Source organism: Lynx rufus, unplaced genomic scaffold (genome assembly GCF_022079265.1).
Source record: "Lynx rufus isolate CCGP_SWC_20201006 ecotype Redwood Valley unplaced genomic scaffold, mLynRuf1.p SCAF_4, whole genome shotgun sequence".
Lineage (NCBI taxonomy): Eukaryota > Metazoa > Chordata > Mammalia > Carnivora > Felidae > Lynx > Lynx rufus.
The window spans coordinates 25,773,990-25,799,953 of record NW_025814856.1 but is presented as its reverse complement, the minus strand read 5'-3'; the positions used below and the strand labels follow the sequence as shown (position 1 = coordinate 25,799,953).

The following is a 25,964-nucleotide window of genomic DNA, read 5'->3' as shown; positions in this document are numbered from 1 at the left end:
AAGCAGGCCTTCATCCTCACTGGGGCTTCCCGCCTCTCTTCCCTTCTGTGGCGGCTGCACGCTACAGGCAGTGGTATCAGCACATTCTCCCCTCTTCCTGGAGTGGGTGACTTCCAGCCCAACTCTCCCAACTTCCAGCCCCTCCCACACTGCCTGTGATCTCTGGCTTCGGCTGGTCCGGCCTTCAGGTCCTGTGCTCCCTGACAGCCATCTCCTCACTGACTGTGCAGAGACCTGAGAAGGCATGAGTTGGGAACACCCTCGATGTCCTCCCTTCCTTCTATTTTTAAATGTCTCTGCCTCTTCACCCAGCCCTCCTGGCTCCTACATCCCAGAAGAGATGGATGGGCTTCCTCCCTGGTGAGACTGACAGTTGGGGTCCTGCGGCTAACCTCTTGGCCTTCCAGCCCCCTACCATTCTCTCATACAACTTCAGCTTCTCTCTCTCTTTGCTTGGCCCTTCTCCAGCCTGAAAGTATATGCAGCTATCCCTGAACCTAACAAAACCTCCCCTTTCCTTGGCCCTCCGGGCTAAGCCAAAGCTGCTTCGGGTTAGATGAAGCCTTTCCTTCTCTATGTGGAACTCTACCTCGGATACATGCATAAGGTGGAAGGGGGGAAAAAAAAGATTCAAAAAGTGCATAAGGTGGAAGAACTGGCAGTCTCCAAGGGATCATTTAATCTAGCTCTGATTTCCAAAGATGGAGACATTAAGGCCCAAGGCCAGCAGGGCTGGGCAAGGGGTCGCCAGGAGTGACAGCTAGGACTGCCAGTCCAGGATAGTCCTCTCTGTACCACCACAGTCCTTCTGGAAGGATGCTTCTTGCCATCCCCACACACCGTTGAGTCCATTCCTTAACCCACATATGAGGGCACATCCTCCCACCATGTGGGGACTGAAGTACAGGGCAGGATTCAGGGTTGTTTCTGTTCATGCAGGTTCTACTGACAAACAGGAGGCCTTGTATTGTAAGTTGGATTGGTTTTTCAACATGGCTAATGCTCATCTTTGGTTGATCAAGTCTCACTATCAATGAGGAGGCTGTGTTACCCCATAACCTCAGAGGATTCTTCCAGCACTTGAGTCCTGTGAGCCCTTGCATGTTGTCACAATCCTTCACTAGGGGCAAGGTTCTTCTGTTCCCTACACTGCCCAGTCTCTGGCCACCAGAAACCAAAAACGACTCCAAGTCCTGACCTTTGGGTCCTAGGGCCCCACGATAATCTTTAACCAGTTACCTGAATTATTGGAGTTGCTATATTTTGCTGAATACTCTTCACTGTTTTCAACAGCAGACCGTTTTGACTTCTTTAAAAATAAAAGAGAGATGGGGAAAAGTAAAGCATAAACACACTGAAGCTGAGAGTTAGAATACAAATATTTTCCAGGCACAAAGTTAAACTAGCTACATACAAGGTCATATCTGACCTCATAACTTAATACAGTTAAGAAGCCACAAACAAAGGGGGAACAAAACCAAGAAAGCTGAGTGTACTTTCTCAAGCCAGTCATTCTCCTCAATTACATTAGGCTGTAATCAGCCCAGCAAGCCAGGAAACTATATGGTCCATTTCTCTGCTGATATTATATGGCTCTTTTTTAAAAGCTGCAAACCAGTCATCTGGAACTAGTTTTAGCTTTCAAGGAGACATAGCACAAAATCTTGTCTTTAACTAAACATGCACTATTAACCTAAGAACTTTCTTCACATGTAGTCAAGAATTCACAGAGAGAATTCAGAGACATCAGGCTTACCTTTCGAGCTAAAATCTTTCTCTTTTTCCTCTCTTCTTCAGATCCATGGTGAGACTGGGCTCTTGTCAGTCTTCGATGCTGGTGAATCTTTAAGAGACCACAATTCACCACAAAGTAAGTATATCCTATGTTAATGAAAATCTCTAACAAGTTTTGCCAAATCAAATTATTTGGATGAAAATTCTTTCCTTGCTCAGCCTGTCTGCCTCCAAGCTCGGGTCTGGATGTCTGGGAAAAGAGTATGCCAGAAGATGAAGACCTTTTCCATTTTTCCCCGTTCCTTCCTGCCTTTCCCTCTTCTATAGAAGACAAGTGTGGCTCCTAGCACTTTTAGAGTAAGGACCACATGTGCCCCACCACCATACTGCCTGCCCCAATCAGAAATGCTGACCACCCTTTATAGGCATGTTTGTTTTCCCCATAAGCTGAGCACCTTGAGGGAAGGACTGTGAAGCATCTGGCTCTCTCACAGCATTGAGCATGGAGTCCAGTTCAGAGTGAGGATGCAAGAAATGTTTATGGAATGAACAGCCAGTCAAAAGTAAGTCACTGTGAATACTATGGCACAGGATGTGAAAACTGAAAGATGAAAAAACAATAAGGAACTACTAGCAATTTACCTGCTTCTGTTCTTCAATTAGTCTTTTTTCTATACATTCTTTGGCAATTCTCAATGCCTCTTTTAACTTTGTGGGAATCTGAAAGAAGAAAAAGTACATAATCCACTGAGTTAAATGGCCAGAGATGTTCTCAAGTCCTGGTTTTGATAAAGGAGCAGTTGGTTATCATGAAGGAGGGCATCTGGAATAAAATCAGTTACAAAATACCCACTTGAATACTATCCTGAACACCTCTGGCATTCCCATCATGCTTACCTCATTACCATTTTTAAGCAATATATAAAATGCATAAATAAACATGTTTCAAGTAATTCAAGTAATACTCAAGGGACTCCAAATTGCCAAAACCATCTTGAAAAAAAAAAGACCAAAATTGGAGGCACCACATTTCTTGATTTCAAAATATAACACAAAACTACACAAATCAAAATAATGTTATACAGGCTTAAAGACAGATACACAAACCAAAGAGACAGAATAGCCTAGAAATAAACCCTCATGTGTACAGTCAAATGATCTTTGACTAGGGTGCCAGAAGGGGCATAGTAGAGAAAAGACAGTGTCTTCAATAAATGCTGGGAAAATTGAATATCTACATGTAAAAGAATGAACCTGGACCCCTACCTTATACTATATGCAAAAATTAACTCAAAATTGGACTAACGACCTAAAAGTATAAAAGTCCTAGAACAAAACAAAAGCTTCATGACACTGGATTTGACAGTGATTTTGGACGAGACACCAAGAGCAAAGGCAAGAAAAGCAGAGACAGACAGATGGAACTTTTTAGAAACTTCTGCACATCAAAGGAAACAATCAACAGAGTAAAAAGGAACCTATGGAATGGGAGAAAGTCACTGGAAATCCTATATTTCATAAGGGATTAAGAGCCAAAATATATAAAGAACTCTTAAAACTCAACAACAACAAAAGCAACCCAACTAAAAAATGGATTTGTCACAAAAAAATAGATTATACTAGAATAAAGCTGAAAAAAAAAAAAGATCAGAAAATCTAAGGGGAAAAAAATGGGTCAAGGGCCTGAAGAGACATTTCTCCAAAGGTTTACAAATGGCCAACAAGTATACGAAAAGATTAATCAACACCTCTCATCATTAGAGGGCTGCAAAAGAAAACCATGATGAGATCTCACCTCATATACATAGGATGGTCACCACCAAAACCAACAGAAAATAACGAGTGTTGGCAAGGATGTGGAAAAATCGGAGTCCCACCACACTGATGGTAGGAATGTAAAATGGTGCAGCTGCTGTGGAAGACAGCATGGAGGTTCCCAAAAAACTAAAAACGGAATTACCATACGATCCAGCAATGCCACTTCTCGGTATACATATCCAAAAGAATTGAAAGCAGGATCTTAAAAGAGATACTTGCACACCCAAGTGCATTGCAGCATTATCCACAATAGCCAAGAGGTAAAAAATGCCTAAATGTCCACCAACAGAGGAATGGCGAAACAAAATGTGGTTAAGACACACAGTGGAATAGTATTCAGCCTTTAAAAAGAAGGAAATCCTGTCACATGCTACAACATTGATGAACCTAAAGGACATGACTGAAATAAGCCAGTCACAAAAGAACAAATACTGTGTGCTTCCATTTCATATGAGGTATCTGAAATAGTCAAAGTCCTAGAAGCCGAGAGTAGAATTGTATTTGCCAAGGGCTGGGGATGGTTTGATGGGTCTTGGGTTTCAGTTAGCAAGATAAAAACATTCCAGGGATATGTTACACAACAAATGTAAATACAGTTAACACTACTCAACTGTACACTTATAATAAAAAATAAAAAACATATACAGCTTATTGGAACGAACACACACAAATTCAAGTAATTATAATATTTTACTATTTTGTAACTTCAGAGGAATTTTCTCTGTGAAAGATTTACTTTCTAAATTTCCCAAGAGTAAGCTTTTTCCTGCCAGAAGATGCTCTTAACTATAGCCTGGTACCTGGTATGCTTCTGAGCCTGTCATCTCTTAATTTATTAGTCTCTCAAGCCACAAGGAGCTCAGGCCTGGGAAACAAGACACCTGGATCACATTGAACTTTTTTGTCTCTATTATTCTTTTAAAAAACGTTTGAGTAGGTAATAGGGTTCAAAATTCAAAGCTATGAAAGGGTACATACACAGTAAGAAGTCTGCCACCTAGTTCTCCTTTATGGAGGCAACCGATGTCACCAGTTTCTTGTGTCTCTTTCCAGAAAAAAAGTGCACATACAAGAAATTAACCTTGGTTTTTAAAATCACGTTGTCATTGCTGCACAGATGCTCTGATTCAGAGAAAGAACAAGGTCTAATAATAATCCTGGGCTGGACTTTCAGGGCTTGGAAGAACATGTTTATTTACAAGGCTGAATATATTTCCTGAGGAGTTTCAGTGAGGAAGAGAAGAACTTAAGAGTTTTTCTTTCCTACTTCAGATCCAAATAAGCTGTTTTTGTTGGAACTCCTCGGACTGGCAAAAAACAGGACAGAGGAAAGCTTCTTCCTCTCCTGTACAATCTCCTGATCCCATTGTTTTTCCTAAATTGAATTTAATAATAGTATTACATTTTCTTTTAGAATATGGAGAGGAGAAAGAATCAGCCTTCATTCTACTGCCCAAAGCAAACTCAACCATGAGCACTGAGGAGAGCCAGGCCCTGAACCAGGCGCTCACATAGATCATCTCAGTTGACCAAGGACAATAAACAGGTGTTACTCATCAACTGTACACACTGAGTAAACATCAACTCAAAGATTAGGCCCATAGATGACTGGATCTCAAATGGGGGTAGTCTTGCCCCCTCCTCTCTCCAGGGGACACTGGACAATTTTTGGAGACCTTTTTTATTATCACAATGTGTGGGGTGGAAGTACTGCTCACATCTAGTGGGTACAGGCCAGCGATGTTGCTTAACCTCCGACAATGCACAGGACAGCCCCCCACAGCAAACAACCATCTGGCCCAAAATGTCAAATGTCATGTCTGAGAAAACCAGCCTCAGATTAATAGCTGGTATGAAAAAAGCACAGTAAGGCATCAACCTGAGCTTTTTCTCTCCATGATACTACACAACACTGCTACTTCCCAGGATATTTCCTTCCTGCCTTTCTCTAGACACAAGTATTCCTTTTTTTTTTGACACAGGTATTCACACATTGTATTTTATATCCTGCTTTTTCCCCCTAAGCCCAAATAATCATTTTTCGTGCTACTACATGTCTTTATAAGTTTGACTTTTGGGGTACCTAGCTGGCTCAGTCAGTTAAGCGACTGGCTTTGGCTCAGGTCATGATCTCACAGCTCATGGGTTCAGGCCCCCACACTGGGTTCTGTGCTGACCGCCCAGAACCTGGAGCCTGCTTCAGATGCTGTGTTTCCCTCTCTCTCTGCCCCTCCCCTGCTCACACTCTCTCTCTCAAAAATAAATAAACAGTAAATAAATAAATAAAATTTACTTTTATTAGATAAAAAACATTTTATTAAACAGATGTACCATAATTATTAAACTATTCCCTAATTGTAAAACATTATGATTGTTTTCAAATATTCACTATTATAAATACTGTACCTAAACTAAGTAAGTTTAGGTAAAATAAGTAAGTCATGGGTATATAATATACAGCATAGGGAATACAGTCAATAATATTTTAATACTTTTGTGTGGTAAAAGATGGCAACTAGACTTATCATGGGGACCATTTCATAACATATAAAAATATTGGGCACCTAGGTGGCTCAGTCAGTTAAGCTTGACTCTTTTGGCTCAGGTCATGATCTCACAGTTGTGACATCAAGCTCTGCATTGGGTACCATGCTGACCATGAGGATTTTGCTCAGGATTCTGTCTCTCCCTCTCCCTCTGTCCTCCCCTGGCTTGTGCACATGTACACTCTCTCTCTCCCTCTCTCAAAATAATAAACATTAAAAAAAAAAAAAACATTCTCCCTCTGTCCCTCTCCCCTGCTCGCACTCTCTTTAAAGAAAAAAGGAAAAAAAAAACTAAAAATATCAAATCACTTTGATGTATGCAAAATAAGAGGATATGGTACGTTAACTATATGCCAATAAAAAAATATTGTACCTTCTTTTGTTCCCTTTAAAAAAGCACTAACTTGACACACAAATGGCCAACAGGTAATGAAAAGGTGCTCAACATCACTAATCATCCTGCAAATGCAAATCAAAACCACAAGAGGTATCACTTCACATCTGTTACAATGGCTATTATCAAAAAGATGAGAAAAAACTTTTAAAAAAATTTTAATGTTGATTTATTTTTGAGAGAGAGACAGAGTACAAGCAGGGGAGAGGCAGAGAGAGAGGGAGACACAGAATCTGAAGCAGGCTCCAGGCTCTACGCTGTCAGCACAGAACTGACGCAGGGTTCAAACTCGTGAACCACAAGATCATGACCTGAGCCAAAGTCGGACGCTCAACTGACTGAGTCGCCTAGGCGCCCTGAGAAATAACAACTTTTGATGAGGATGTGCAGAAAAGAGAAACCTTGTACATTACTGGTGGAGATGTAAACTGGTACAGCCACTAGGCAAAATAGTATGGAGGTTTGTCAAAAAATTAAAAATAGAACTACCATATGATCCAGCAATTCCCCTCCTGGGTATGTATCTGAAGGAAATGAAAACACTAAATTGAAAAGATATACACTCCCATGTTCACTGCAGCATTATTTACAATAGCCAACATATGGAAACAATCTAAGTGTCCATCAATGGGTGCATGGATAAAGAAAATGGGGGTGTATACAATGGAATACTACTCAACCATAAAAAAGAAGAAAGAAATCCTTCTATCTACAACAACATGAATGGAGCTTTGTGGTATTATGCTAAGTGAAATAGGTCAGAGAAAGACAAATACCATATGATCTCACCTATATGTGGAATCTAAAAACAAAACAAAACAAAACAAAACAAAACCCAAACTCATAGAGGACAGATTGTTGACAAAGAACAGACTTGCCAGGGCTGGGGAGGGGGAAGGGGGCAGATGAAATGGGTGAAGGGGCCAAAAGGTACAAATTTCCAGTTCCAGAATGAGTAAGTCATGGGATATAATGTATAGCATGGTGACTGTTATTAATGTATTGTATAGTTGAGGGTTGCTGAGACTAAATCTTAAAAGTTCTCACCACAAGAAAACTATATATAGCGATAGATGTTAACTAGGGTTGGTGATCATTTCATAATGTACACAAATATCGAATCATCATGTTCTACCTCAATAATTTTTTTAAAAGCACGAAGTTTCAAAATCAACTCATATATGTCACAAACCAAAAAAATGATACGATTTGCTTTACCTTAAACTGTGGCTTTTCAGAAGTGGTTAGTAAAACATCACTGAATAACCTGTAAAGAAAAGAAATAAAAAAAAGTTTTCATAAGCCAGGTGTCCTCTCAGATCAAAATGGAATGAGACATCTTTAGCCCATGAGGTTCCCACCACATCTCTCAGCCCTGGCCCAATCTACCAGTTTGTTCATGCTTATCAACAAACTCAAAGGAGTTTACAGGCCACCCAGGCTGACCTCGGAAAAACCTCAGAACCTCCTCCCCCACCCCCGCTGCCCCTATTCCCTAATATTAGAGGGGCTATACCAGCAAGAGACTGGGTCAGCCCTGTACTGAAGGTTATTTCCCCACCTGTGGGACAGAAGACGTCTCCTGTTATATAGCAAAGCAATAATGCTTTAAAAAAAATCAGTTTTGCAAATCCTTATATTATTATTTCATTATATTACTATATTCATTATATTGCAAATAATGTACACAGTAGATATTGCTAAACAGAAGAACCAATTTCCCACCCCCGCCCCCACCTTTTTTTAAACACCAGAGGAGGATAAAACTCTTTCTCTCTCCCCCTTTCCTTCTTTCCCCTGTTTACTCTCTCCCTAAAAATAAAATAAATAAGTCTTTTTAAAATATTGTGTTACTAAAAACAACAGCATGAGGAATTCTGAACTGCTTTGACTAAAACAGTTGGGAGAATTTAAATGGCTGCTTGGACAGTGTTCAAATGGCTGTACGTGATTCTTTCCTTGAGGAGTCTCCCCTTTTCTAAAAAACAGGAAGTATGTCACAAGTAGAAATGACACCGTTAACTTTTCCCCACAGTGCTCCTGGGGTGGCTCTGGAGGTGGAGACATAACTCTCCTGTCCAGGCCACAGGTCCATTTACTTCCAGAAAACATGTTTTAACTGAACATAGCTCACGCCTCTTCATATATTCAAGTATTCTTCGCAAGGCTGAAGGCCACACGGTAGAAAGACTTAAGTGAGGAAAAAGCAATTTGGATTCACTTTAGCACTGGAAGACGGGGTGGAGAATGGAAGAGCTTCGGGGGGCGGAAGGGGGGCTGCAAATGCAAACCCAAGTAAATCAACATGGATACGGGCTGTTCCCTAACCACAAATGCATTTTCCTCTACCAGTTTGTGTGAAAATTATTTTATTTCCCTAACTGGATCTATTCTTCTGTATTCACACTGCTGTTAAAGGAGGATGCTTGGGAGAGGGACATGCCAGTGTCAGCAGAACTTTAATATGTCACATCCTCAGGGCAAGGGCTTGGGCTGCTTGCCTCAGCACCAGCTTCCTTGGGGCCTAGGACGGCACCTGGGCTATAGCAGACCCTCTCTAAACACGAGGAACCTGAACTTACCACAACCTCCTCTGAGTTCTGGCTGTATGCACTTCCAGCTAAGTCCTGCCCTGTTCCCCACATTATTGTTTCCTGAGTACATGTGTTCTACAGCAAGCTGGTACAGACAAAGAACTGGGCACACTGCATGGCATGTCATGTTCACAAAAGATAAGCTGAACCAGTATTAATCATAATGAACATTTGAAAAGCACTTATTGGGGTGCCTGGGAGGCTCAGTCAGTTAAATGTCTGACTCTTGATTTCAGCTCAGGACATGACCTCACAGTTCGTGGGTTCAAGCCCCAAGTCGGGCTCTGAGCTGACAAGGTTGAACCTGCTTGGGATTCTCTCTCTTTCTCTGCCCCTCTCCTACTCACATGTTCTCTCTCTTTCACTCTCAAAATAAATAAATCAACTTTAAAAAAAAAGAGAGAGAGAACTCCTTTAAAAATAAAATAAAATAAAAAGCACTTATAAGTACCTGGCACTTTATTAGGAATCATCTCATTAAATCCTCCCAATAACCTTCTGAGGTGGGTCCTATTATCATCCTCATTTTACAGATAAGGAAACTCAGCTTCTAGACAGGAAACCTGCCAAAGGTCACCCAGGTAGAAGTGGTGAAGCTAGGTCCACCCCCATAACCCTTAGAGGTTATGTCTAAGCCTCAGACACATTCTACTTAACCACCTGCTGCCTCTCTAAGAAGGGATAGAAAATATACTGAGAGGCAAGGCCCCAAAGTACTATTTCAATTGTCTTGCTTAACTATTCATAACCCAGTTTAAGGGAGAATGCCTTCTGAGCTCCAAGCCCCTAGCACAAGGCCTGGTACATGTCAGATGTTTAATAAATGTTACTCAGGGAGCAAAGGAACAAACAAGTGCATGGGAGGCAAGAAACGTGCTACCCTCCTCTTAGAGTTGGATCCACTGAGGCCTATGACTTGTGAACCAGTCACAGCTGAGGGCCAACTGGTGTGCTGAAACAGGGCCATAAAGGACAGCGCTTGAGCAAGCCCTCTGTCAGGATTTCCTAGGTGGGGGATGCCATGGGTACACACACACAATGCTAACACCAACAGGGAGAGACACGTGTGAGAGTGTGGACATCAAAGCAGAGCCATCAGACTACAGTAGCAGAGAGGTCACGAGGAAAGGTCATGATATCATGCTGCAAGTGACCAACAGCAAGCAGGTCACTCTAACTCTGCAAGGACCACGATTGGGTATTTACTATGGTACCAAGCACCTGGGTTAGTAGGCTGGCGTTTGACATAGTTATGAAGATTACAACCAAGGCATATGATTGACTTACGGCATCTGTAAGAGCCGGGAGACGGTAGGCATGCCATTTTTACAGGCTTCACAAGACAGCGTAGACTCCAACACGGCCACTTGAAATGAACAGATACACATTTTAGTTCCACAGAACATGCTGGCAAATCCACTTGGTGATGAAAAGTTTGACACCACTTCGCAACAACTGTCTGCAGGCTGATCAGGATGGTGTCAAAACTCTTCACGCACAGACAGATGGCATACACGGGGGAGGGGGATGTTGGCACCATGGATGTTACCGATGACTCAAAATAAATGGTTCAGAAACCACATGCTGACAGAAAGCTAAATATATCTCAAAGATAATTGGAGGAAGGACTCAAGATATCATTCATAAAAGTGTTTGCTCTCTTAAAAGAGAAGTAAACACCACACAGAAAGTTCTGAACTTGAAAGACATTTTGCTGCTTATGTGCCTTTAATCAAAACCAGCACACAAAATGCCAACTGTTGATACCTCATCATCCAACACCTTGGATGATATATAAACAAAAGCAGCCAGACTTTTCTACTCACAGGTCACTGTTGAGTTTCAGCTGTTCAAACTCAACACAAAGTCGTCTCAGGGCCTGTTCTTTTGAACCACCTCATTTGACACAGAACTAGCACTTGGTGGAGGCTTAGCTTGCAGATCTTGAAGACTTGGGGGTCCAGGAGCTACCCTGCCCTCCCTTCTCAGTGCTCTAGCAGTGAGTTCTGAGCTGGCTGTGGAGGGCATGAAAGGGTCCCTGGATGAGTGTGCATCAGTCCCTACATCCCTCTCCCAAAGGTGTCTCCCACCTGGCCTCGGACTCTCCTCGGTCCCCTCAGTAATGCTGGAAGAACTCCTGGATCCAATTTTCCAGGCATCTGTCTACCTGCCTACCCCTCCTCACGCTCGTCCTGCCAGGCTTTTATTTATAAGAGGCCCAGCCCCTGGTTCTCTTGTTCCCTGCAGGTCCCACTTCGGCCTCAGTCTGGCTCCCAACACCTGCCCTAGTCGAAAGGCTGCCTTCAATTTGCCTGCTCCTGGTTTCTGCTTTTCTATCAGACTCAGTCCAGCCATACTTCTTTTTACAACCTACTTTCAAAATTCTAAAAACAGTTATAAAACATCTCCTGAGGTTTCAGATAGCCTGACAAATGGACAAGCCATCTGAATTTTTAGTGAAGTGCATGTAAATAAATTGCTCAGACTTTGTTGACTTTTAAATTGGATTTGATTGACTGTGGAGCATGCCAACTACCTCTGGGTCCTTCCTGGACTCTGGAAAGGGGGTGAGTAACTCTGCAGACTACCAGGGCCCAGAAGACTCCTTCAAACCCCATACTAACCCACAGCCATAGACGGTGCAGGAGGGAAGGAGTCTACAGGCACTGAGTCTGGCGGTCGTCCATAAGTCATTTCATACAGTAAGTGGCCAAAGCAGTGGACGTCCACACTTTCCAATGTCTGTGGAAGACAAGACAGCAGCAGCGTGGTCATCCTTCAGTTTGGGTTTGTGAATTCCAATGCTCCTTTCCTACACTTCCACTGAGAAACATGGCCCAGGGGCAACTCCACCCACAACTGGTAGTGAAAACACAACTCCAAAGCCTTTTGCAAAAGCTCACAAGGCATTACTTTGACTCAAGATCTTGGTCCTACTCCACTGTTTTCCAGTCAGTGATTCTACATCTCTCCGTGTCCCATCTACAATTTCAACAAGGCTCTTGGAGGTACAGTGATGCTCTGTAGGAGGAAGAGGGCTAAGAGGCATGGCCTACCCTGCCTGTACCTCTCACTGCTTAGTGCATATTTCTTACATGGGTAGATCATGGGTCCTGCGTGGGGGCAATTTATACCAAAAAATGAACTTGCTGTTTTGTTACTTTTAGCAACTTACATTGATTTTCCTGAACTGTGAGAAATAGGATCGGTAGAAGGAAGGAAGGCCCAATAAAGAATTCTCAAGGTCTAGCAGCCGGCAAGTGTCACCATCTAGCATCACATTGGAGGCATGCAGATGCCCATAAGGGAATCCCTTGTCATGTAGAAACTTTAGTACCTATTAAAAAATATGTATAGGTTACATTTTCTCCCCCAATTCATTCAACTATGAGACAGGTTAAATTTGTATTTTAAGTCAATACATTGTGAAACAAAACCAAAGAGGTCACTGAGGAGATTCCTAAAGAAAAATGCCACTTCCATCCATTTCTTTGGAGAAGGGGATGATGCTGAATGCTTTCCAGCTATGAGACACAACAATAAGCTCCCTCATTTCCAAACAACAGAGGAGCAGTCTGCATGTACTTGGGGTTAACACCTTTGGTGCCAAAAAGCTCTACTTTAAGCACTTTCTGATCTCAACGGGCCAGCTCTTTTCAGGGCACAGTCTTGATCCTCCTGCACAGATGAGTAAAGCTATCATGTCAGGGCATTGGCCAAAGTTATTCAGGAAAAGAGGTTGAGCTGAAGACATCTCTAGACCAATCTCTTCTCAGAATATACTGGGCTGTTTATTAACAGAAACATATGACCGGCTCCCACAGAAAGAAGCAAACTTTTCCTGCCATTTAATAAACAGTGGCTCATCCAGTAATCCAGATCCCTAGATAAACCCCCACAAAGACCTTGTGAACTAGAGCAGTGCTAGCCAAAGGGGGTGCCCAGGGCAATCTACTGAGGACTGGAAGAAAATGATACAACTTCTCCCTTTTCCCTTCCTTCCTTCCTTCCTTCCTTCCTTCCTTCCTTCCTTTGGAGCACGCACGCATGTCAGCAGGGTTGGGGCAGAGAGAGGGAGAGAGAAAGAATCCCAAGCAGGCTCTGTACTGTCACCATGGAGCCTGACACACGGTTCAAACCCACAAACTGTGAGATCATGACCTGAGCCAAAATCAAGAGTTGGACCACTGAGCCACTCAGGTGCCACTTTAACTTCTCCTTCTTCTTGTTTTGTTTTTAATCTCCTTCTTTCCTAACTTATAATGTACAACATACATTAGTAGTTAGTAGGGTACGCATATAATAGTTAAATATACGTAACATCGGCGGAAGGTGGGGTGGGGTTATGTTTAAATTATTTTCACTGATAGGGTCTCACAATCCAAGGAGCCTGGAGAACACTGATGTAGAAAGAAAATGGGAAAGCCTTTTCATGCTAGTTACACTTATGCAAGGGAGCCATACGGTTACATATTGACAAAACAAAACCAACAATATTGGCACAAAGATAAAGATCAACCAAACATAACACAAAAGTTGGTATCTGCACAGTAAAGTTCTTAAAAATCAGACACTAAATTTCAATAGCTAAGCTTTGGTAATTTTGTAGATCTAAACTGCTGTCTTAGGTCTGAAATATTTGCTTTTTGGGATAAAATGGGACAATGCCATCAGTTTATAAGTGATCAGACAACTTAAACTATTTTGGATGTTGCCTAAGAAATTTCCCAAAAGAATACAGTAAACTGGATGAAATTCCAATGCAGCTTAAACAAATATTAAATACCTCTTACCTCTAATATTTGCCGCCCATATGTTTTTATTTGCTGGAGTTCAAGGCCCTGGATCTTCTTAGGGTTGCAGTACTTCTTTAGGAATGGGTCTTTTGGTTTTGCCTTTGGAAAAGAACAAAGAGCACATAAGAAAGCAGCAGAGGGTTTACATTCTGCACACAGCCTCCTGGAACAGGGAGGAGTCTGAGCAGCTGGTGGTGCCTGATGAGATCAGCTCACAGGAGGTGGTTTTTTAAAATACAAGGGTCTGTACAGTTGATAGAAAGAAGCTGACCTGGGTTCCATCCCTTCTCTAGTCCAGTGAAGATCAAACAGGTCTTGACCTTGGCAGACCCCAAAGTCCTATTTTCCAACTTTCCTGAGATACTGCAGTATTGCTTTCTTAAGTGAAAGACACAAACTTCAAAACTGACCTAAGAAAGCAGCCTACAATGTAATGGACCTAAGCATTGTGTGTCCAACCTTCTTCCATGTGGGGAAAGGAATGCTCTTTAACCAGACTGGGTAGTTTTATTGCTAAAGTCAAAATAGATTCCAAATAAAATCAAAATTAAAATAAAGCCCCCAGGGCCTAACTTCTGGAAACTTAAAGCTCAAGTATCAACAACAGGTTCTGAAGGGACTTGAGAAAGTCCTTATGACCATGAACTTGCACAAGTACCTTGTAGATCAGGTCCTTCAAAGTTCCTTTTTCATTAAACATCCTAATAAGCAATGCTGAGGATTCATTAGCTGTGGCAAAGGTGACCCGATAGATGTAAGGGTGCTGCCAAAACAAGAAAGAAATTCACGATTATTCACATCAGTGTCTAGGTCCTTTGAGATAAGAATCTGGTTACATAGAGACAAGTACCATTTCAGCTGTGTAGTTGCACATAAATGTGGGGATGTCCCTGAATACATGGCATTTTCTTACAAGATGACCAACTAGCACCTCGTTCTTTATTTTTTTTAATGTTTATTTATTTGGAGAGAGACAGAGCGTGAGGGGAGAGGGGCAGAGAGAGGGGGAGAGTGAAAATCCCAAGCAGGCTCCCCGCTGTCAGCACGGAGTCCCATGCAGGGCTCGATCTCACCCCAAGCTGAAATCAAGAGTCAGACGCTTAAGCGACTGAGCCACCTGGGTGCACCTGGTTCTTTAGATGAGAGAAGGAACATAAACAAAGGGAGGTGGCTAACCGGCACGGTGAGCTCTACATGTGAAGGTATCTGCCTGGGTATGCACATTCTCAGAACCCAGGCAAAAGGGTGGAAGAAAGAGAAAGTCTGAGTTTGGGGGACAGTGGTTTTAATATTCTGCTGCTGTAAACTGGTAAAGACTATAGCCAAATCCTAGAACAGCCAAGTGAGGACCAGGGTAAATGTGTCTTTATTCACAGCTTTGCCTAACATTTCACACTGCTGTTCGGTACCACGCCAGGGAATGTAAAAGCCAGAAAACAAGCAAAAGCAGCATCCTTTGGCATCTTAAGCCCTTATCAAAAGCAGCTTGCAAGAATCTTCCGATCCTTCTACTGGAGTGTGCAATATGACGATTCACAGGGTATTCCTGAGATGGGGACACTGAGTCAACCAAGTGGGGTGAAGAGTGAGACAAATTATTTAATGACTGAAAGGAAAGTCCTCGTATGACCTGGAATTTTGGTTACATGAACAAAGTGGCTTCAGACAGATATTACAATATCCATTAGCTCAAAGGAATAACATTAAAATTTTAACCCTTAGGAGCTGAGCTGTGCAAGGAATCGGGAGGCAGGGGTTGAGTGGGGTGGGGATGGAAGGGTGCGTCCAAAAAATACAGTAACTGATCATGAAGTTTCTCCTGATCATCACATCAAAATGATTGATGTTGACACTCTAACAGCTTTATTGAAATATAACTGCACATACCATTAAAATTCATCTATTTACAGTGCACAAGTCAATGGTTTTCAGTAGATTCAGAGCTGTACAAACTACCACACAACCTAATTTTAGAACATTTTCATCACCCCAAAAAGGAACCCAATGAATAAAATAAAAATCTTTGAGTCCATACGATATAAACAGAGGGGAGAATAGGAAGCTCTTCCTTAGAGTGCCAACTCATAAACCTAAGAAGAATGATGAAGTTGGAAAATCTCAATGAGGCTAAAACTAGTGGATTTGGTAACAACAGGATATTTATACAGTCTCAAAATATCTCCTTTATTAATTCTTATCATCTTATGAAAATAATTAAGGATGGGTACAAATGTTTAGCCTGAATTGTTCACTGTGGCTTTTTTTTTTAAATAAGAACAAAAAACTGGAAGTGGTCCAAATGTCTAGTATAAGATTAGCTGAATAAACTGAAGTAAAGCCAACGACAATTCTATGGAGCCAGAATAATGATGTTATACTATATGTACTGAACATAAAAGATGCACATGGTATACCATTAACCAAAAAACCAGGTTTTAAAATAATATGTGTATAATTTTTCAAAAAAAAACATATAAAGCTCTAGAAAAGCAACAACTACACATTTTGGTTCATGCTTCTGGTTGGTTGGGATTACAAGTGAGTTTTATTTTATTTTTGCTTTTCCATGTTTTCTGACTTTCCACAATTTTAATATGCACCACTTATCTGTACGACCTCCTTTTAAAAAACCACAACCATTAAAAGAAATTTGGAGGGGCGTCTGGGTGGCTCAGTTGGTTAAGTGTCCAACTTCGGCTCAAGTCGTCGTGATCTCACAGTTCATGGGTTCAAGCCCTGCCTGAGGCTCTGTGCTGACAGCTCAGAACCTAGAGCCTGCTTCGGATTCTGTGACTCCATCTCTCCCTCTGCCCCTCCCCTGTTCGTGTACTCATTCTCTAAATAAATAAATAAATAAATAAATAAATAAATGTATGTATGTATGTATGTATGTTGAAAACCAAAATTTAAAAAAAAAAAAATGGAATTGAATGCTGAGAGCCTGTATCACACAACTAATCGCACTCAAAGACCACAGCATTTTTCTTGGCTACATATCACACTTCATTAAAGGCTTGGTTTTGCTAGCCTGACAAGACCTTCTATCTTCAAAAACGAACTTGCCAACCCAACTAGACAGGTCAGCATAATTGTGCTCATGAATGACTCAGTCTAGGGTCCTACCTCCTCATGCAGACCACAGATAAAGAGCATCAATACTAACTCAATTTTCTGGCCAGATTAGTCTTTTCCTGAAGACATTCTGCATATATTCTGAAACATATTGATGTGTTTTTTTCCACTAAAGGCCTTGGATCAAAATGTACATTAGCATAAACAATACCAGGCACTCCTAAAGGCCAACTATTTGGCCTGTGAGAATAGTGACTCAGACAGCAAAAGAGCTCTTGTGCTTCCCCGTACCCAGCCTATCTAAATCTATATTAGTTCTGTTTTCTCAGGCTAGAAACAGATCTTTCAATTCCATGGATATAAACATCCTCATCAAGAACAAAGTGGGTGCTTTCCTACTCTGACATTTGTTTAAAACACACATAACCATTTAAATTATCATGTTTCATGGTTTGTGTAGATGTCACGAATGCCATTTAAATGGCCTCTGAACTATGGGAGTAGCCCTGAACAATTTCAGTCTGAACTAAAATCCACTCTACCTCTCCATTCCGTTGAGCCTACAGGGTATTTCCAGCTCGTCTGTCCATGGTCACCTACAAGAAAACACTGTGAATCTGTCATCAGTACGTAGAATAATAGAAGGGCTTGTACTCACCAAACAGGAAGGCAGAAGTTTGATTAGACACTGAAAATCTTTATCTGACAGATACTTGTCGGGACCAAGGTCAGCCTGAAAACATGGGGGGAAATATTAAGGTGTTGCCTTAGTAATCAAAAGAAAAATTCCTTGTTACTCTTTCCCTTTTTTCATTTGCCCAAATATATGACTGTAAACCAAAGATGAAAACCACACTAAGTCTTATTGCCTCAAGGCTTTTCTGGAGAGGTAGAATATAAACATATATGTACCAGGATTTAACTACACTCTTATCAAATTCCATTAACCAAATCACTAGAACTCCTAAAGTGAGAGATATAACATAAAGTAATGTTCAAGTATGTCTTCCTTAAAACAAACTGCAAAATTGCCAATCCTAAAGAGGCTCCAGAAATATTTTAAGCTGTTCCTGTTTCTTTCCAGATGTTTACTAGTTGATCAGATAATATCACATCCATATAACCAAATGAATAAGCAAAGTGACTCAAAATGACTCTCTTTTGTTGTGGGACTGAAGAGGCCTTATACATCATTCAGGAGCACAGTACAGTTTCTTAATTCTCTTTTCCAATATCTGCTTTCATAAACCCAGCTAAAGTCCCTGAAATGAGACTGAAGCAAAAAACCAGCTTACCCAGCTTAACACTAGCCGTTCCTTTGGCTGATTTTTAATCTTCATCAAGAAATATTTCTTCCTTATTCTCCAACCTGCCATAAAAGCAGAGAGGTATTTATAGCATATCATTTTTACACCAACAGAAATATCATCAACTAAAGAATAATAAAACTTAAGTTTGGTAATACTATCCACAGTAACACAGGCACCAGCAAAATGACCATTTGGTAATGTTGACATGGGAAAGACTGTACTTAAGAAAAGCAAAACAAAACAAAAAGTCCAGAAACCCCACCAAAAAAACACCAAAAACAACGGCAAAGAAACTATTCTATTCACGGGAATAGGAAAACTTCAGTTAAAGTTTAGTGAGAAAGAGTGACGGCAAATGAATGAGGGCCCTAAAAGTACACAGTACTACCCTCCAAACCCTCAGGTAGTGCTTTACCCAAGATTCATGAAGTATAAAAATTATGGGCTGCACCTCCAGGCAGTCAGAAAGCAAAAAGAAAAAGAAATCACCTGCATTTAAGAGCTTTCTCAGGATACAGATAGGAAAGTGTGACAAAGAGTCCAGTTCTGTGACCTGTATTAACAGACTAGACATATGCCAGTTTCTCACCTATGTCTTTCAACGGTTCTACCACCTCCCACTTTGGTTCTGATCGGAAGAACATGGAAACTTGCTGTAAGGCAATCTCTGCAAAGACATTTTAGAAACTCATCAGGCAAACTTATCATGAAAGTACCATATGCTTAAGATCTTATTCTAGCAAATGAAATCCTTATGGTCTATGACCTTCTTAAAAAACTTAATTAAAAAAAAAATCTGCAGATATAACTGCAATGTAGGATTCTAGATTGGATCCTGGAACAGAAAAAGGACATTAGTGGAAAAACTAGTGAAATCTGCATAGAATCTGTAGTTAATAGTAATGCACCAATGTTGATTTCTTAGTTTTGATAACTGTGCCATGGTCATGTAAGATGGGGAAATTCGGTGAGGGGTGGTATATGGAAACTCTCTGTACTCTATAAGTCTAAAATTATTCCAAAGTAAAAAGTTTATTAAAAAGAGTAATTATTAATGATATAAAAAAATGCATAGATATTTTTTAAACTGAAAGATCTAAAATACCTAAACTAGTTGGCATAAGCCAGGACTTCATTATATGCACCAAGCCACAACCCAAGCACAAAATTCAAAATGTGATCTGAGGTCAGCTCAGAACAGTCTTTATGTTGCTCCAAGTGATATTTATCCTGTCTTCATTCCTCATGGAATTACAGCTTTCACCAACAAAGAAGCGATTAGCCTTAAATATATATTGGAAATAAAAGCCAGTGTTTTAGAAAAACATCTATGTACAGCAACAACACAGTTCTATTGTGGGAAGTTACCATACCCCTGTTTACTGGAAAAATAATCCATCCTTCTTTTGTGTTCATGTATCGTAAGAACGTTTCCCCCTTTTAAGAAGACAATGAGAAGAGGAAGTTCTTTAACGTTCACTGTATTAAGAAATTATCAGAACAACTGTGCCTTTTTACATTTCCTGCAAAAAGCAACATCTGTAATTTGCTATTTTCCCTCAATGCAATGAGAAAATGAAGCCACTCTAGATCCCTGAAAGCAAACAGCAACACTGCAAGTTCACTGTGGAATTTCACCTCCACCTAGCATGAATGACATTCCAGGCACACTGGTGAGGAATGAGAGATTCGGCAAAAATGCTCTCCATATGTCAGAATGACCTAGTCTGGAATTACCATGCCAAGCACTTGGCAAACAATGTCATATATTTTATGGCACATTATGAGTTAAGAGATTCAGGGAAGAAAACAATCGACTCGTTTAGTGACTCGATACATCAAGTGTTGATGCTATCCACACAGAAGAAAACAAGACATGATCAAATACAAAACTGACTCCACCTACATTTGTTCTAACTACCCCAAAGCGACAAACCACCTGGAGGGACCGAGTATGGCAGAAGCATATAAAATTTTCATAATCAACACTGGGACCTCTGTACCTCCTCTATAATTAATGTTGATAAAAATGTTTTAGCATTTCCAAAACAACTTGAATGTAAACAATCGTAAAACAACTTCAACATAACTTAGAAACACATTGCTTTCAGTGAAAATCATCAACTTTGAGAAGGATCATGAAAAATAATTTTCAAAATGCAGTACAATGTGATTCTAAGAGCTGTAAAGGACAGTTCATTCACAACCAACAGTGACTCATAATTTCCCGCAAAATCCTTATTCAACATTTATCGTATGCTACTACGTACCACATGTTGTTCTAGGAATGGGGGAAATAGCTGTCAACAAACAGAACGTGCTGAATTTGTTACTGATAAATTGAGGACTGGAAAACTGATTTTTTTTTTAACCTTAGAGAATCAGGAAATTGCAGAAAGGACATTTTCTTTCCCTTGAACTATGACTTATTGTGAAGCAAATCACATACCTACACTTTCAGTATGAATCCCCTCCCTCCCCAGATTCAGGCAACACACTTCAATCCTAAGCATCGACTCCTCTGCTTAGAAACATTTACTAGCACATCATTTCCTAACAAAATCAAGGCCAAGCTTCTAAATCTAGTGTTAACTCAGCTCTGGCTTTAACTTATCTTTCTGTCTTTACCCCTCCACAACATGTGGTACCTAGATTTACCTGCCTTGACCCCCAGAAGACTGGCCTGACCCCACCCCTCTGCATTTTCCATTCCTGTCCTTCAAGGGTCAACCCAAATCTGCTGCTCCCCTAGCCAGGTCTCCCTGGGCCCTCCATCCTCTGTACATTCCCAGAGCTACAAGTGTCCTCCTATGGGATTCACCGTGGACTGTCCTGAGGTATGGCTACTCTCTTCCATTAGACTGTGAACTCCAGCTGGAAGGCTATGTCTTAGTGTGGGCAAAAGCCCACAGCTACATGGAAATATTTTTTTCTCTCCTGGAGCACTGGCCCTTGCCTCTGGCCTGGCAAACTTCTACTTATCCTTAGATCTCCACGTAGGTATCAACTTCTCTGGAAGCCTTCCTCCACCTTCAGATCTGGATCATCTGCCCCTCTACCCCTACCCTCAAGGTGCTGCTTCATGTCTACTCTGCCACAGCCTTCACCTGTCAATCTCCCTGCAGAAGTGCCTTGGGGTGCGGGTAGGGGACTATATTTTGCTCAATGCTGTATTTGTAGCACCTGACACAGAGTAGGCACTCAATAAATATCCCATAAAGCAAGAACTAAGAGTTCAACATGTGTTCAATGGATGTGGATGCTCTCTCCCATTAGAACGCTAAATCCACGAAACGAAAGGCATCTGCTCTCTTATTTCTTGAACACTGACTGACACCTGGGGAAAAACTGCATGCTCAGGAAATGCTGATAAACCAGCCCCAGGCAGGAAATGCACAGCAATGCCTTCAGGCCCATCCTGTGCTTCCCACAGAGCTCTGACTTCTCAACTCAGAATATACCAGTTGCCCCCAGTATGTGCAATCTTTGAGCTTCTAGATCCCAGCTCCATGATGATTATAGGGAACAGCCTCCTCCAGCCCAGCAGCTGGGCTCCAGATCCCCCATCTACCACAGCACGAGTAGTAGAGGAGGTCTACAGCAGGAGTAGATGTGTGGAGGTCTGCACAGCGGACTGCGGCCTTCAACCTCCCAAAGCATCCTGCTCTCGTTCTGAACACAATCCACACCCCCACTTGGGCCCACTACTGCCTGACCTACTCACAGGGTTCCTGGGTAGAAGAGGGCCTGTCCACTTCCTGTCCACTCCCCTTTCCCTTCTTCTTGTTTTATAGATCAGGACCTGAGGTTCACAGAGGGGAAATGCTACAAAGCTGTCACCGGGATCCAAGCTCCTCATCTCTGGTACAAGTGACTTTTGCATGGACATTAAAAATGGACATTAAAAATCCCCTATTCTGAGGAGGTTTGAGGTCTGAAGCAGGAAGATGGCTACACTGCACTGAGGCTTTAAAAAATGTTTTTTAATGTTTATTTATTTTTGAGAGAGAGACAGAGACAAAGCACGAGCAAGGAAGGGGCAAAGAGAGAGAGAGACACAGAATTCAAAGCAGGTTCCAGGCACCCTACACGGGGCTCAAACTCACAATCGTGACCTGAGCTGAACTTAGATGCTTAACTGACTGAGCCACTCAGGTTTTTAAATGATAGAAGCATGAGAAAAAAGAAAAGAAAAGAAAAGAAAAGAAAAGAAAAGAAAAGAAAAGAAAAGAAAAGAAAAGAAAAGAAAAGAAAAGAAAAGAAAAGAAAAGAAAAGCAAAAAAGAAAGAGAAAAGCAAGAAAGAAAAAAGAGAAAAGAAGAAAGAAAGAAAGAAAAAAGAGAAAAGAAAGAAAGAAGAAAGAAAGAAAGAAAGAAAGAAAGAAAGAAAGAAAGAAAGAAAGAAAAAAGAAAAGAAGCATCTTGTTAGATGAATAAGGTGAGGTTTGTGTGGGGTGGGGCATGTGTGTGTGCGTTTTCCAATACAAGCCCCTAGTGACTGGGAAACACCTGTTTTCCCTATACATTGGCTGGCCCTCAATTAGACTTGGTAGTAACACAAATGGACACCTTTGGAATTTAAATAAAAAGTCAACAGGGGCACCTTGGTGGCTCAGATGGTTAAGTGTCCAATTTTGGCTCGGGTCATGATCTCACAGTTCATGGGTTCGAGCCCTGCATCAGGCGCTGCACTGACAGTGTGGAACCTGCTTGGGATTTTCTTTCCCTCACTCTCTGCCCCTCCCCTACTCACACTTTCTTTGTCAAAAATTAAATAAACTTAAAAAAAAACTGAAACAAAATACAAATGGACATCTCATAACTCCCCCACAAGAGCACTAAGGACCTGTATTTCCTTGGTCATCTGGAGAACACCAGGAAAAGAAGGAAAAGATCAGCAATCCCAGGCTGGAGACCCAGCGAGAGAGGAGCAGCCGCTGGTGCCCTGAAGCTCCTAGTTACCTACCACCTGGACACTGTTGTGGCATCAGAGTCCCCACTCCAACAAGGCATCTTCAACCTCAGAGCAAGAGACAGCAAGAGTGGCGTTGGTGACTTTGGCCACATGAATGCAGCATGCACATCCTGCTGAAGTGGAAAGGGGTGGTGACCACAGACCATTTGGAAAAGGATAAGAGGTGGAGACATTACCCAAATGAAAGGGGGAAGTGGCCCTGCTTTGAGAGGTGCCACATGGTGGAGGTATGCAGAGTGTCCTCAGGAACCACAGGCCATGCTTTGAGTTTCAGGAAGCCTGGACCAGTCCACCTGGCTTTCCAGGGACTGGCTGTCAAGCTGGTACAGAGGAGGCTGCCTGGGCTTCCCTTTCGAGGCTGCTAGTGGGTCAGCCTAGAGACAAGACAAGTTCTGACAGTTTCATTCAAAAGGGGCAATAAATCAGCATATGCTCTGCAAAGAGCCTCCATCCCCTACTGTTTCATTCCAGGACTGTGCCGCCTTCTTGAGCACTTGGGTTCCGGTGGGAGTCTCTAGCAACCTTATTATACCTCTGCCCACATATGCTTTGGACTCCTGACTGTTCTGCCATACAGGGGGAAAGGAGAAAGATCAAGAAAAATAGTAGCATGTGAGGGGTACAGTAGTAGGAAATACAGGGATCAGATCATCTTCCAGGGGCAAAGCAGCATCTTAACTGGAAAACAGACGTTGTATGCTTGTACAGTCATACGAATGTGCAGCCCTAGGTAAGGCCTTTCCTCTCAGGTGATCTCTCATCTATGAAATGAAAGGGTTGGTCTTGACATGCCTGCTCCAAATCTTTTCTAGCTCTGACCCCAGGTAATTCAATGTACTCCTGGTACAAGCTCCCTGCTTGTAGGGAGCGCATCTTCCTTGCACCTGCATCCCCGACACCCGGACCTGCACCCAGCACACAGCACAGGCAGAGCAGACAGTGAGAGCCTATGGGATGAACGGCATCATCATGTAGGCACTGCACCTTGATGCTTGCCCTCAGGAGCACATTAGCAGACACTCAGGAACTAAGTAGACAAACCAATGAACGGGGCTAGGTGAAGGCTGATTTGATAGCAGTCAATCCAGATGGTTTGCCATCTGACAATTTTGGGAATGATCGAGGTGAAGCATGGTGACTGAAAGCCATGAGAGATGCCACACTGAAAGAATCTAAGCTGTCCTGGGAGCCCCATCCTGTGATGTCTTTTCTCCTGTATGAACCAAAAAACAACTGGGGGGAGAATAAAAGCCTTGTAATAACTTAATGTTCAATTTTGTAACTTAGAGTAAACGTGAGTTTGAACTAAACTTTCCTTTATTGGCTGCATTCTAGAAAGGCATTTTTACCTCTGCAGGTACTTCCATGAGAAGAAAGGAGGTACATCAGAGGCTTCTCAGACTTTAATGTGCATGCAAATAACCTGGGGACCTTGTTAAAATCAGATCCTTGATCTGTAGGTTTGGCATGGGGCCTGAATTCAGCATTTCTGACAAGCTCCCAGTGATGCCAGTGCTGTGGGTCAGAGGACCACACTGTGAGTAGCAAGGCCCAAGGGCTGTGGTTTTCAAACTCAGCTGCATATTGGAATTTCTTGGGGAGCTTTCCAAACCAGGAGCCCCCACCCCCATCTGTAGAGATTTTGATTTAATTGGCATGAGGGCAGCCTAGGCATCAGGATTTTTTTTTAAAGCTCCCTGGATTGAGTTTATTATGTAGAAAAGTTTGGTACCTGACAGGCAGCCCTCTATTTCCCTCTCTCTGAAACAGGAATAAAAGTGCCTCCTTCTAATGACTTCAAAAGCAGTGTCTTGAGGACATGAGATGTAATGTGTGAACAATCTATTCTCTTAGCAAGGAAATCAGCTTATTAAAAATACCCAGAGTTCCATTGAGACTCTAAGCATGGGTCAGCTTTAACAGCTCAGTCAAATTCTAGTTTCTGGCTCGGTTCTACAAGTTTCCATGGGTCTCTTCAAGGCCACCCCAAGGCATATTGAATATTTAATCACTCCTTCTGCTGACAACCGGCTTAGGTTATTGACGTTAGCTTTGTGTATAACTGGCACCCTCTCCACCTCAGTCCCCTGGTTGATTTGGGGAAAATTTGGAAGAGCTCCTTAGGCTTTGCACTGAGCGGGTCTCTGAGAACAACTGGGAAGACACAGAGAGGACCCTTCTGAACCACTCAGTTTAAAGTAATTCCCAGATAGGGCGCCTGACTGACTGGCTCAGTCAGTTAAGCATCCGACTTCAGCTCAGGTCATGATCTCACGGTTCATGGGTTCGAGTCGCCCATCGGGCTCTGTGCTGACGGTGCAGAACCTGCTTGGGATCCTCTGCCTCCCTCTTTCTGCCCCTCCCTTACTTGAGCACACTCTCTCTCAAAATAAAATAAATAAACTTAAAAAAAAATAAAGTAATTCCCAGGAAAGTAGACATGCTATATACTGTAAGTACGAAAGGAGAGCCAAATTAAAAATCAAATTAGGTTATTGTGGATTATTTACTTTCTGTTCTGCCAGGGAAGATAATAAAAGACTCCAAGTACACACACACAATAACTTCTCTTTCATATTCTTCTGTGCACACATTACACACATTTTAGAAGTAATTATTTTCTTCTTATACTCTTACAGTAAATTACAATCAGGCAAGTATTAGTAAAGGAATAATGCCCTATAACAAATGTACACGTGTCCCCGTTTGGAAGGAGAGTTTCTCCCA

The 25,964-nt window shown here is 41.8% G+C and overlaps 1 protein-coding gene across 12 annotated transcripts in view; it reads right to left on the bottom strand.

Annotated features, from left to right (window-relative positions):
- The window catches only part of PXK (PX domain containing serine/threonine kinase like), a 74,266-nt gene that overhangs the window by 12,497 nt on the left and 35,805 nt on the right, over positions 1–25,964 (bottom strand). For 11 of the 12 annotated variants that reach the window (XM_047094490.1, XM_047094492.1, XM_047094483.1 and 8 more), the window contains 12 exons: positions 18,854–18,931; positions 18,250–18,323; positions 17,613–17,687; positions 14,541–14,645; positions 13,880–13,981; positions 12,262–12,423; positions 11,711–11,828; positions 10,374–10,452; positions 7,711–7,759; positions 2,377–2,454; positions 1,757–1,843; positions 1,240–1,309 (listed from right to left, as the gene is read on the bottom strand). In XM_047094490.1, coding sequence (XP_046950446.1) covers positions 1,240–1,309; positions 1,757–1,843; positions 2,377–2,454; positions 7,711–7,759; positions 10,374–10,452; positions 11,711–11,828; positions 12,262–12,423; positions 13,880–13,981; positions 14,541–14,645; positions 17,613–17,687; positions 18,250–18,323; positions 18,854–18,931 — 1,077 coding nt within the window. The remainder of the gene's footprint in view (positions 1–1,239; positions 1,310–1,756; positions 1,844–2,376; positions 2,455–7,710; positions 7,760–10,373; positions 10,453–11,710; positions 11,829–12,261; positions 12,424–13,879; positions 13,982–14,540; positions 14,646–17,612; positions 17,688–18,249; positions 18,324–18,853; positions 18,932–25,964) is intronic. The other variant, XM_047094482.1, reaches the window with a different exon arrangement.